Source organism: Aspergillus oryzae, chromosome 4 (assembly GCF_000184455.2).
Source record: "Aspergillus oryzae RIB40 DNA, chromosome 4".
Classification (NCBI taxonomy): domain Eukaryota; kingdom Fungi; phylum Ascomycota; class Eurotiomycetes; order Eurotiales; family Aspergillaceae; genus Aspergillus; species Aspergillus oryzae.
Window position 1 is genome coordinate 3,729,274 of NC_036438.1, and position 12,471 is coordinate 3,741,744.

The window sequence follows — 12,471 nt, forward strand, 5'->3', positions numbered from 1 at the left end:
TTAATAGCTAAGGTGCTCTATCATCCTTCCCTGTTATAGCTTTCTAAGCTATAACATATCTACCAATCTGGGGATTACTAGGTAGAACACTACTCTTATTCTCGGTGTACAAGAGAATATACCCAAGCCCTATATCTTTTCCAATGCTCACCTACAATACATCCATATCCCACCCTATAGCACCATAAATACTAAAGCGTAGATAGTCTATACAATTCTAACCTCATATACACTATAATACAATTGGAGCAGTGAGTCCCAGAGTCCAACACCATACATCACAAACCCCAGCCCATGAGAGCAGTGAGTCCACCCCAAGAGCAAAAGAAGCAAGGTAACCCCAAACGCCCAATGAATGCCGCTCTATCCCAAACAAAAACGCCCACCCAGAATTACATTAACTCTATACACACAACCTCACTCACCCACCCACTCACTCCTCACTCGGCATCCTCATATAAGCATCGATCGCCGCACTGAACGCCGCAAAACCCGCACAACCAGCCGCAGCAGCCTGAGGACCCGCCTTAGCACCGAGAATACCGCCCGTGATACAACCCGAGATAACACTATTCGAGAGATCGTTCTTGGCGCGCAATCCCTCGACGCAGCATTCCGTACCCGAGTACAAGGCACCCACGATACCGAAGTTCTTGGCCGACGACCAAGAGCGGGAACCCATGTCTTTGAAACCGCGGCGGACTTGTTCGCGCCAGGGGAGGTCCATGATGGCTTTTCCTTGCGGGGTGAAGGTTGAGTCGTAAGACATCTATTGCGTATCACGTTAGTATTTCATGGTGGGGAATCGGACATTGGGGTAGGACGTGGAACATACACTAGCCATAAACAATCCAAACACACCACCAAGACCGAATCCCATGGTACCGGAGATCACAGTCTTCACGGGACAAGATTCCATAGCTGCGTGCATCTGTTCTCGTTAGCATATTCTGTCCCTCCCTCTCGCTGTATCGTGTCCAAGTGCTTGACTCGAGCTCCGGGGTATAATGACTAACCGCTTTCACCATGGCCTGTTCCTGCTCGCTCATGCCCTGCATTCCGGCTCCGGCTCCAGGAAATCCGGCTCCTGCGGTTGCGCCTGCGGGGGCCATGCCGGTGGTCATTCCTGGGATGTTCATTTTGACGTTGTTTTGTTGTGTTGTTCCGGGAAGGAGTTTGGGTGGAGTGGTAGGGTCTTCGGATCGATGGGCGTTGTGAGTGTTTGATGGTTTCTCCAGGGTAAAGGCGGAGGTTATCAGAGCTCAAAAGGAGTGTGTAGCTCGAGAAGGACCGGAGGTGAGAGTGCGATCCCCGGACTTTTTGCGGAGATGAGATGGCGACTTGCAAATTTATTTACGGTGGTCGGAGCGCACCTTTTGTGCAGCATAATCACGTGATTCATCCGCTATCATCGGTATCATTCGCTGATTCAATCGTCTCTATTTTGAATCCATGGAACGTGTTCTGCCCAATATATCGATAAGAAAGTTCATTGTATTGACACATTTTCTACTTCTGACATGTATTTGTATATAATATCTCTGCTATTCATCAAACAAGTTGGACAAGAAAGCAACCAAATGTAATGAAAGAGAGACAAGAATGAAAAAGGAAAGGAACGTCAGTAACAGAACGCTGGTCGTAAAAGGCATTGGGATCAATCATAACCCTGCGTTATCCGTATTGTCTCATGCTCAAGATCTAATATATCAGTGAAGCCAAACAAGGCTAGATCATGCATGTTCATGTCCATATTTACAGTAGCATCCTGGGTTGAAGTGGAAGGCCCAGAAAGGAAGAAGAAAAAGAAGAAAGTGGCGGACTTAGTCTTTCTTGAAGGTGGGAGAGTCCAATGCGGGCGACAGACTGCGCTCCCATTCGGCCATCAAGTTGGTTGCCGTGCGCGGCAACTTCGGGGATGGCATGTCGGCCATGGCAGGCCAGGGGATACCGTCCGACACGCTGGGATCCGGGACAGACGAGTCGTGGAGTGGGCGCCAGTCACCAAAGCTAATCGTGGTAAGCGCATGCATTGTCGCACAACCACATTGGCCGGATTGCAAAAGGCAGCAGGGAAGAAGGAAGAACAGACAACTCACCTAGTACTTGTGCGGGGACTACTAGGAGTCATCGGAGACTGGTCTTGCTTCGATTCCCACGTAGACTGACTCGAGGAGGGGGTATGCATTTTCTTCGGTTGGGGAGTATCCCAGTCGTCCCAGTTGTCCTCAATGTCGAGACGATTGGACTCGTTTTGCGCGTTCGGCCCGCTTGGGGTAGTGGAGGCTCTCTGAGCGTTCGGGGACTTCTGCCCACTTGTATCAATGCCGAATTCACTCCAGAACGACGAGTCTATATCCGCCGATTTAGAGTCTTTACCAGATAATTTCGCTCCTGCGCCTTTACTCCGTGACGAGGAGGCGGATCGCGAGGACATGCCTCCTTGCGTCGACAACCGGTCTCGGCTTCGCGAAGTCGAGCTCCGGGACGGCACCGCTCTCGATTCGGTGGCGTTGATTCCTTCCTCCCCCACCGTTGCCTGTCGGATATCTTCCAAGAAGGTCCAAAGACCCTCGCGCAGATCGGATGCCATCTGTTTGCCCGTGCGCATCAGCGCCTCCCGCGACGGGGGAGGCATCGTTTTCCGCCATTGCGCGACCATATCTTCATTCGAACCTAGAATCATCGGACTACGCTCGGCGGACGGCAGGGTCGCAGCTCGTGGAGCCCGGCCCATGCGATCCTGGTCTCGCTGATCATTTCCTAACTCCGAACCTGGCAGATTGGGGACAGGGCCCACAGTAGGCGAGAGCAAGGACAAGGTCCGCGTATGGGAACCTTGAAACACTCGTCGTCCATTCGCAGAGATTTTTGTACCCTTCGCTGCCGCAGCGCGCACACTGTGACGGCGCTCCAGCTCCCGGCTGAATCGTGGTTGTGCCACCGAAGGGCTCTCCGAGCTCGCCACACTGTGTTCCCTGCTGTGGAGGATCCTCTCGTCGGCGCCGGGCCGGTCGGGGGATCGCAGAGGGATCAGCGGTTCCGCACGATGGCTGATATCGATACGTTTCTTGGTCTTCTCCGATGCCTCCCACTGCCTTTTCAACGAGTCCAGCTCTGTTTCGGCCCGTTGGAGCTCCTCGCGGAGCTCCAGCACTTTTCGTTCCTGCGAGGCAATGGCGGTCAGGAGGCTGGAGCCTTCATCTTGGTCGTCGAAGGTTAGGGGGGTACCGACAGCGGGGACATGAGAGTGGCGAGTCGATGGTCGAGTCACAGGCGTCATGGAACTGGGCTCAGTCACGGCGGAATCCAGGGCAGTCGTCAGGGGAGGTACATTGATGGGAAAGTTCAGGGTCAATCGCTTCTTATGGCGTGCTGCCCCATGGGGACGGGCAGGGAGAGAAGCACGTTTTTGCTGGCGGAGTTGACGTTGCTGCTCGAGCTGTTCCTCGGTAATATCGGTAGCGGACATTAGATTATGGTCCAACGAGGAGCGTAGCAACGGTTGGGCTGCTTCCGGCGCAGGTGACTCGGTTCCCGTGATATCTCCCATGACGTTGGATTACAGTCGGGATTCAGGGAGTGTGAAGAACCGGGGCAAAGATAAGATCATGACATAAACAGTAGTAGAGACTGTGATATGGAAATAGAATATAAAGATAAAGATAAAAAAAAATACAAGTCCAAGAAGAACAAACACACCAAAGGAATCGTAATGGGTTGGGTTCACCAAAAAATAGAAAAAAAAACAAAAACAAATCGTTCCAAAAGAGTGGAAGAGAGTGACCAAACTAACAATCTACCAGCACGAGATGCAACAGACGAGGGTAGGAAATAAAATTGAGAGGAAAGGGACACAAACTTCAAACCGGAGGAATTAAAAGGTCTAGCCAAGTGACTAAAAGTAAAATTAGAATTAGTGTCAACGAAATGAAGGTGTCTTTTGTCTCCTGAGCCCCGAGTTGCAAGAGCAATTCTCTTTGCCCATGAGGCGGGTCGAACGCGCATCCCTTCCGTGTCGAGCTCGTTCAGGGGGGAAATTGATCGCCGTCACCGCCGAGTGATTGGCCGTTTCATCGTGGCATTAAATATAGTACTGTACGGACTTAGGGAGGATACCCCGTCCTTACGGTATTGTCAATTTCTCCAGTCTTCGGAATGCAAGATCTGTTTTCCCGTCCCCAGTATGTTGAGACTCGAGTGACAGTATGGCCACATGGGGTTGACAAGCTGCAAGTGAAACAAGTAAATTACCGAGTTTAATCACCATGTCTATCAAATTCCACCCACATTCATTGCTATCTGCACTTCCTCATTACAACGAGATATCAATCGGCACGGGTCCGTATCCACCCCAGCTTAAGTGTTTATTACCACCGGTCTAGAATTTCCACTCATTATCGTCCTTGCCTGATTTTTCTTTGGATTGCTTCTATTCGCAACTCGCACTGCCAATTACGTACACACAATTCGACAACAACAATGCTGAGGTATATCTCACATAGGACCCCGATGGGGTCATCTTTGAATACTTAACGGTGGGGGGAAAAAATAAAACAAAGAAGAAGAAAGTATCAAAACAAGAAGAGAAAGTCCAGTAATCACAAGTCCTCAAAAGATTCACCAGAAATGAAACCCAACACATACGAAACTCCAAGGCCCGGTCCGTGATCTGATGGGAAACCAAAAAAGAAATAAAGAAGAATCAGCGCCGAGGTTTGCACTTGCGAGATTGTTCATTCCACCCTGTCCTTACTGAACGAAGGACTGCCGGCATGGTCGAACATGCATCGCTCTCGATTCGGGGTATCATCGACCTGCAGCTAACCCCTTGCAAGAATCGAGGGACAGAACACGAGAGAATGAATTAGGCCCTTACGGGGCCAAAGGTGGGATCAATATGGAGCGAGCGTAAATTAAGATCGTATCGGAAACCAGGCCGAACAAAAGCACCGGATATGTAAACGCCTGGTAGACCATTGGGTTTTGTACAATGCAAGGAAAGAACGAGAAGAGGTCCTGGAAGACTAAGAAAAGACATAAGTTTCTGCAGGGGTAAATGCAGCTAGATCCCGGGCCAGCGATTGCGCAGCCCTTCCGACCACCGCTGGTAGAGCACATCCGACAACTGTTTGGTGTGCTCCATTCCGGGGACTTGTTGGCCCGGAAGGTTGACTAATTGCGCCGGTTGCAAGCTGGGCTCAGCCACTACCGCGGATTGCCGCCGTCGGTGGCTTTTTAAGTGCGGGTTGTTTTGTGCCAAAACTAGGCGTGGTCTCTGTGGGGATTCGGGCGGTGGAGCTGCCTGTGGGACAAGACCTGACAGCTTTGGATCACTGTTTCAAAAAGCTCCGTTAGCCAACGCCGGTTCCGTCCGTCACGGTGAACACTAGCTAGCAACTTACCCTTGAAGTTTTTCGTTCATAATCTTAAGAATGTGGTACAACCCCTCGGGATCCACCATCTCAAGATCACTCCAGGCCTCTGCAAGTCGTGAAATCGCCTCTCGCTTTTCCTGGTCCCCAGTGGTCCCAAGAACCTCCTGACAGGACAGACCAACAGCTTTGCTATATGCCCGTCGTCCGAGCTGCGCCTCCTTGCTGTTCGGCTCGGAAAACAGTGTCTTCGGGCTATTGTTCTCATCTGGTCCAAATGAATACTGGGAGCTATACGAATTTTCGGACGGGATCTTATCTGATACCCGACGGAACTGTCGAACGGTTGATGGACTGTTCCCGAAGGTCAAGTTGACGCCCAGGGGCTGCTTGACTCCACTGGATCGCCGCTTCCTATAGCTTCGCCGCGTTGAAGGGCTGCGCTCAGGGGCCGGTGCTCGTCTCACAGCGGTATTTACTGCGCTGTTCGTTGCGCTATTCGGGGCGTGCTTAGGCGGGGGCGGAGGACTAGAGATGTGCATATCATTCATCATTTCCGATGTTTCATCGTACAGGAAATCTTGGGAGTCTAGCTCATTTTCGTCCACGTATGGGTCCTCTTGAATCTTCATGGTGGGTGCTTTGACTGTGTCGAAGACCCATCCGTCGTCATCCTTTAAGTGCGTGATGGTATTCCTAGATCACGATGTTAGTGGATGTCAGGGTTTAAGCCAAGCCAGATGCACATACAGAGACTCAGCATAGTACTTGACATTCCGCGTCACTCCCCTGCCAGCATCCCAATCCTGTTTCCGATGGATCAGCTCTTGCAGCGCTTCGGTCTTCCCCGCATTCCGGATAAATTTGTGTCGTAGAAGCTCTTTTGCGCTTGGTCGGCGGTCCGGATCCTTGGTGAGACATTGGGCAATAAAGTCCTTGAAGGTGTTGCTATATTGGTCGCCTTCCAGTCGGGGAGCCGGTTCCTTCGGGATCAAAAAGAGTACTTTCATCGGATGAGTGCTGGCATGTGGCGGCTCTCCGTTAATCATCTCAATAGCCGTAATTCCCAGTGACCAGATGTCCGCCTTGTAATCGTATCCAGACTGCTGAATCACCTCAGGCGCCATCCAAAACGGGGTTCCGACGAACGTGTTGCGTTGCGATTTGATATTGATCAGCTGTGCCGCCACGCCAAAATCCGCCAACTTGACTTTTCCGGTATGTGAGAGAAGCACATTTGCAGCTTTAATATCACGGTGGATCTTTCCTTCGCTATGTAAGTAATCCATGCCCAGCAATAGCTGCTGGCAGATAATAGCAACGTGCGCTTCATTGAAAACGCCCGGTTTCAGCTAAATATCCGTTAGTAAAAAACATTCTGTATCAGACAATGGAACTGTAATTTACCAGGTCAAGACACGACCCTCCACCCAGATATTCCATCACAATCCACAGCTTATGCCCTCGTAGAAAACTCGCCTTGTACTGCGTTACGAATGGACTCGCACACGTCGCCAGGACGGAGATCTCCTGCTGAATTTCCTGAATATCATCTTCGCTCGACTCAAGATCGATCTAAAGTAGCAAACAAAGTCAATGTCAAACTCTTCAAGCGGAAACTGCACGCGGTGGACATACGTGTTTGACCGCAACAATCTCTCCAGTCGACTTTTCAATGGCCTTGTAAACGGTTCCAAAACTGCCACCTAAATGCGCAGAGACGATTAGCCAATGCCATTGAGGTCATCCTGCGACGGTTGCAGCTTACTGCCCAACTCCTCCATCATCTGGTACTGGTTCGCCATATCGTCCGCCATGTTTCCGGTTTCGTCGGCGCCTCAGGGGGCCACAAAGAAAAATGAAAATGAAAAACACAAAGACTGGGGATATCAGGAGACAATGAGCAAACCCGTACAGCCAGCCAGCTAACCGTGTCCGGCGAGACCTTGGAGTTGAGCTCAATGAGTCGAGAATATCGACCTTGGGGAAGGGGGGGGGCGGAGAGCTGAGGGAAATCGAGATTAGAGTAAATTGGTTGCTCCCGTCGCATCCAATGGTCGGCTGCCGTACTTTTCCATGGTTCGCGGAAAACAACAGGCGGTAGCGCATGGCAACCGCCGCCTGAGGCACCGAGTGGACCTCAAGGTTCTGCACCGATTAGATAATGCCCCGCATCTCGCCTCAGGCTGCAGGTCGCAGCGGATTAATTCCCCGGAGGCCGTAGGCCAATAGCATGATCATCTTTATAACCACCGAGGTACTAGTACTACAACTTTTACTACTAGTATGCAAGAATGTATGCCAGGGAGAGCACGAGTTTGGCTAAATTTAAATGACTTGATCTTACTGTCTATTCATCATCATCCCCGCTATCGAGATTCTCAGATAAGTGGATCGTTCCACCCGTATGATCTTAGTTCATTCTTCTTCTCGATCAAGAATGTCTGGTACAGCTCTTAATATAGAGCTGATAAACTTATTAAGCAAGGCTTCAGATTGACCAAATAGCCTCGCTGATATCGACAAAATCAATAGGGTCATTCAAAATACCATCCATCACATCACCTTTCCTAAGGTAAAAGATCAAGAACAGCTTGAACAACTGCCCAACACATTTAATGTAGTCCACATATACGTACACGTCGCTATATATATTTGCAGCCATGTTCACGACATGTTGTGGAAGGGCCCTTGAAGGGTTGGCCAGTGTATCTATAACAGGAAGCGGGTCCTTGTGGATGTGGAAGGCTGAAGGCAAAGAAACCTGACAAGGACAAAGTTGGGAAGCACCTTCATTTGAAATGTTAACTGGGGTCCGAGTATGTTCTGCTTGGTTATCAAGGAAGAGAAGGATAACAGAGGCTTAAATGCTCTTTCATATTTTTTTACTACATTACGTTCGAAACAGGCATGTGGTTTATGATGAGTCACTACAGGCTCGAGTAGCACTTGTATGTCGACTTCAGGAGATATGGTAGTAAACACGATGAATTTTGAACCCAATAAATTCACACTCTGTGGTATAATAACTTCTCATATGAATACAGAACGCAGGTGCTTTTATAATAATCTAAATGTACTTGTAGGGGTTCATAATACCGTTCTAAGAAAGATGTTAGCTGTTGTGTACAAACAGCGAAGATGGAAGTACTTACCGGATCGTACAAATCCTTCAACTGCTTCATCAGCTTCACCATGGTCTCGTCTTGGCTGTAACCTATAAACTCCTTCTTTGCAAGGCCGAGTCCGTGCTCGGCACTGATGCTACCGTTGCGCTTCTGGATCCACTCGTACACCCAAGGCTCAATAGCCTTCTCGACCTCCTTGTTGTATTCCCGCACAGAAATGTTCAGGTGCAGGTTCGAGTCACCCATGTGACCGTATCCAACAACGGCACGGACAGGGAAGGAGTCGTCGTCTCCGACGAATCCAAGCTTGGTCAGACGCTCACGGCAGTCGTCCACAAGCTGGTATAGCTCGGGAAGAGGAATCGAGACGTCGTACTTATAAGTGCCACCCAGGTGGCTCAGGGCTTCGGTGATACCTTCTCTCCAGCGCCAGATACCCTGGAACTGGGTCTCATCCTGGGCCAAGACACCATCGGCGACGATACCCTCGCCCATGATGTGTTCCAAGAAGCCCTCGAGCTTGGCCATATCGTGCTCACCATTCGATCCGCTGGTCTCGACTACACAGTAGAAAGGGTATTCACTATCCAGAGGATTCTTGTTGCCAGTGGACTCGTGGACAAGCTTCTGACTGCGGCCGTCCATGAGCTCGAAAGCGGAGAGAATCTCAGAGAGATGGGACTTCGCCTCCTGGTGCGCCTGACGCACTTGCTCGTAGCTCTCAACACCAAAGTAGGCCACATTGACCGCCTTCGGGCGGGGAGGGCACAGGATGGAAAGCCCAGTGATGACACCAATGGTACCCTCCGCGCCAATGAACAGCTGCTTGAGGTCGTAACCGGTGTTGTTCTTGCGCAGCGTCGAGAGAGAGTTGACGATAGTACCATCTGCCAACACCGCCTCAACACCGAGGATGTTTCCATGAAGACTACCGTACCGAAGCAGACGCAGTCCACCAGCATTCGTGGCAGCATTACCTCCAATATGGCATGAACCCTTGGCGCCCAGATCCAGAGGGAACAAGTGGTTCCGCTCCGCCAGGTACTGATCCGCCACCTCCAGGATAACACCCGCATCAGCGACCAGGACTCCCGAGCCCTCGTCGAAGGAACGGATCTTGTTCATGCGCGACGTATTGATGACAATCTCATCGAACACGGGCACGGAACCTCCCACCAGTCCAGTGTTGCCACCCTGGGGAACCACCGCCAATTTCTTGTCATTACAATACTTCAGCACCTGGCTCACTTCCTCCTTGTTCTGAGGCTTCAGCACCAGTCTTGTGTGGCCGCGGTACTTGCGCATCCAGTCGCTGTTGAACGGCTCGATATCATCGGCGGCATCGGTCGTCACACCATCGATCACGGCCGACTGGGAGCCCAATAACTCCTTGAAAAAAGTCACATCTTCGGCAGTAATCTCGGCAAACTTGGGGTCGCGCTTGAGGTTGGGATAGGCGTTGCTGGTGTACTTGATCTCCTTGGTCGCATTGACGGCGGAGGTGAGGCTAAATGAGCGGGTGGCGATGCGAGAGGGAGCACGAGAGACGATAGGCTGAACGAAACAGCGGGGTCTGGGCAGTCGAGCCCTCCGCAGGGCAACCGAGATGTTCCTGGCACTCGACATGGTGTGGTGGTTGGCAAACAAAAAAGTTCAAGGTTGTCGCCAACGGCAGAACTAAAAAGCTGGCCGAGCCGGAGTTGGCGCCGACTCCGGAGTGCTCACGACATCCCGACCGAACATGGAAAAATTTCCGGCTGAACAATTAGACGTGGTTCAATGGTTAGCAAACAGATAAAATCGAAGAATAATGTATATCAGGTGTACCTGATCTATTCTTATTCATTAAATCATCCATTCTACTGGTGCAAATTTATCTCATTTTATCTTCATTTTTTTGATTGCCCTTCCATGTGGAAGGGGGCCCCTTAGGAACGTGCAAATATATATCTTTGGATCTCTCCCGATTTATTACCACATTAGTCACATACAACTCTGTGAATACTATACTTTATTCACTTTAAGGAACTGGAGACGGTACTCTTCGTCCATACACGGCTGGCATAAACATCTGTTAACTAATGTGTAATTCACATGGGTCAGGTAAGTATAACTGTACATAGATTTGCAGTTTGAACTACAGACTTCTCGAATGCAACGGAAAGAAAAAAGAATGAAAAACAAAAAAATAAGAACAAAATAAAAGAAAAAAGAAAAACTTCTGGCCAGACTCGAGAACCTTACCAATATCAGAATCTCTATAGGATGTGGTCTGTAGGATTTGTTACTCGATGCATTGCAGTCTCGTATTAATCCATGGAAGGGTTTCAGCTTGTTCGAAGCATTAAACCCCGGCTGATTCAAGAAAAAGGTACTCTGCATAGCAAACGAATCATCGGTTGAGGTGGTTCAGCCAAAATCGGAGCCAAGAACCGCCATTGGGCAACAATATCCGAATTAGGAAAAGAGCCAGTCTAGGTGTCAATAATCAGCTCACTATAATGGGATGATGACACCTGATCCAGAAAGTACTAAAGAACTCAGCTGTACAAACTACGTGATAACATAACCCCTCCTAGTTCTAAACACAAAGAAGTAACAACCACATCGTCATCATACATCCCTATCGGCTCCATAACCGAGCGCTTCTGTTTCCACTAAAACAGAGCGGAAAGCGGTTCAAATTACGTCACTACTATTGTGCCCGCAGATTCACAAAATATTCTTGAACACCTCGAGCCAAACTCTCCTTCCGTCATGACCTCCATCGAGCCAACTTCTGAGAAAATGTCAAGCGTTGTTCTTGTCACTGGTGCTACCGGCCTGCTCGGCCGGCAGGTATTCAACACTTTCAAGCACTCGGGGTGCTTTGTCGTCGGCCAAGGCTATTCGAGAGCCAACCCACCGACCATCCTGAAAGCCGATTTGGAGAACAAGGACGACATCCAGCGTATCCTGGACGAAGCAAAGTAAGTGCATTGGGGAAATGTGGTGTGAGGAAATCTCTCTTAACCATCAATTGCCCCGCGGGGGCGTACATATTAGAACAAAGAGCTAATATGAATGTGCCACAGACCTCAGATTATCATCCATTGTAAGCTAAACAAAGTATCGTAAAATATCTCACAGGGGAGACTGACACGCACGTCTATAGGCGCCGCCAATCGTTCCCCCGATCTGTGTGAGCAAGACCCCGAGAAGGCGCGCCGGGTGAATGTCGAGGCTACGCGGACCCTTGCAGAAGAAGCCTCGTCCCGCGGCGCATTTCTCATTTACATCTCTACGGACTACGTGTTTCCCGGAAAGGAAGGAGAAGCTCCGTATGAGACCGATGCGGAAACGAACCCTCCCAACCTTTATGGTCAGCTGAAGCGGGATGGTGAGGTTGCTGTTCTGGAGGCAACGAAGGAGACCGGGCTCGGCCTCGTCCTTCGGGTGCCTGTCCTGTACGGTCCTTCTGATAATAACTCGGAGAGCGCGGTCAACTGTTTGATCGATGCGGTGTGGAAGTCTCAGACTCCCGAGTCGAGCGTGAAGATGGATGACTGGGCCCAACGGTATCCCACCAACACCGAAGACGTTGCGCGCGTGTGTCGCGACATTGTCATTAAGTATATCAAGGAGCGCACGCGGTTGCCGCAGCAGCCTCATATTCTCCAATTCAGCTCGGAAGATCGTATGACCAAATATGAGATCTGCGAGAAGTTCGCGGAGGTACTCGGGCTACCCCTGGATAGGATGATCAGGAATAAGCAAGGGAACGAGCCTGGTGGAGTACAAAGACCCTACGATACTCATCTATCGACCAAGGGACTCAAGGACCTTGGAATTGATGTCCGGACTACGGATTTTGTCGCGTGGTGGTAAGTCGATATTAGGATCGTCGGTGGTGCATGAAGCTAATGCGGAGAACCAGGCGGAAACATCTGGGCGCATACAAGAAATAAGCCATGCGCTGAGCGTTCTTT

The 12,471-nt window shown here is 50.2% G+C and overlaps 5 protein-coding genes across 5 annotated transcripts; 1 reads left to right on the plus strand and 4 right to left on the minus strand.

The window, feature by feature from the left end:
- Nucleotides 1-433: 433 nt before the first annotated feature.
- Nucleotides 434-1,139, minus strand: AO090102000295 (translocation channel protein TIM22; the record flags this gene model as incomplete). Its single annotated transcript, XM_001822448.3, has 3 exons — nucleotides 434-769; nucleotides 836-931; nucleotides 1,017-1,139. 3 exons carry the CDS (start codon nucleotides 1,137-1,139, stop codon nucleotides 434-436), a joined length of 555 nt encoding a protein of 184 aa, XP_001822500.1.
- Nucleotides 1,140-1,823: 684 nt separating this feature from the next.
- AO090102000294 (DUF4048 domain-containing protein) lies at nucleotides 1,824-3,553 on the minus strand (the record flags this gene model as incomplete). The annotated part of the gene is made up of 2 exons (XM_001822447.3): nucleotides 1,824-2,010; nucleotides 2,100-3,553. 2 exons carry the CDS (start codon nucleotides 3,551-3,553, stop codon nucleotides 1,824-1,826), a joined length of 1,641 nt encoding a protein of 546 aa, XP_001822499.1.
- Nucleotides 3,554-5,065: 1,512 nt separating this feature from the next.
- On the minus strand, nucleotides 5,066-7,192 carry AO090102000293 (STE20 family serine/threonine-protein kinase; the record flags this gene model as incomplete). Its single annotated transcript, XM_001822446.1, has 6 exons — nucleotides 5,066-5,336; nucleotides 5,406-6,071; nucleotides 6,126-6,727; nucleotides 6,783-6,950; nucleotides 7,014-7,081; nucleotides 7,144-7,192. 6 exons carry the CDS (start codon nucleotides 7,190-7,192, stop codon nucleotides 5,066-5,068), a joined length of 1,824 nt encoding a protein of 607 aa, XP_001822498.1.
- Nucleotides 7,193-8,445: 1,253 nt separating this feature from the next.
- Nucleotides 8,446-10,129, minus strand: AO090102000291 (FAD-binding oxidoreductase; the record flags this gene model as incomplete). Its single annotated transcript, XM_001822445.3, has 2 exons — nucleotides 8,446-8,478; nucleotides 8,531-10,129. 2 exons carry the CDS (start codon nucleotides 10,127-10,129, stop codon nucleotides 8,446-8,448), a joined length of 1,632 nt encoding a protein of 543 aa, XP_001822497.1.
- Nucleotides 10,130-11,260: 1,131 nt separating this feature from the next.
- Nucleotides 11,261-12,450, plus strand: AO090102000290 (dTDP-4-dehydrorhamnose reductase family protein; the record flags this gene model as incomplete). The annotated part of the gene is made up of 4 exons (XM_001822444.3): nucleotides 11,261-11,472; nucleotides 11,578-11,597; nucleotides 11,658-12,366; nucleotides 12,420-12,450. 4 exons carry the CDS (start codon nucleotides 11,261-11,263, stop codon nucleotides 12,448-12,450), a joined length of 972 nt encoding a protein of 323 aa, XP_001822496.1.
- Nucleotides 12,451-12,471: the final 21 nt, after the last annotated feature.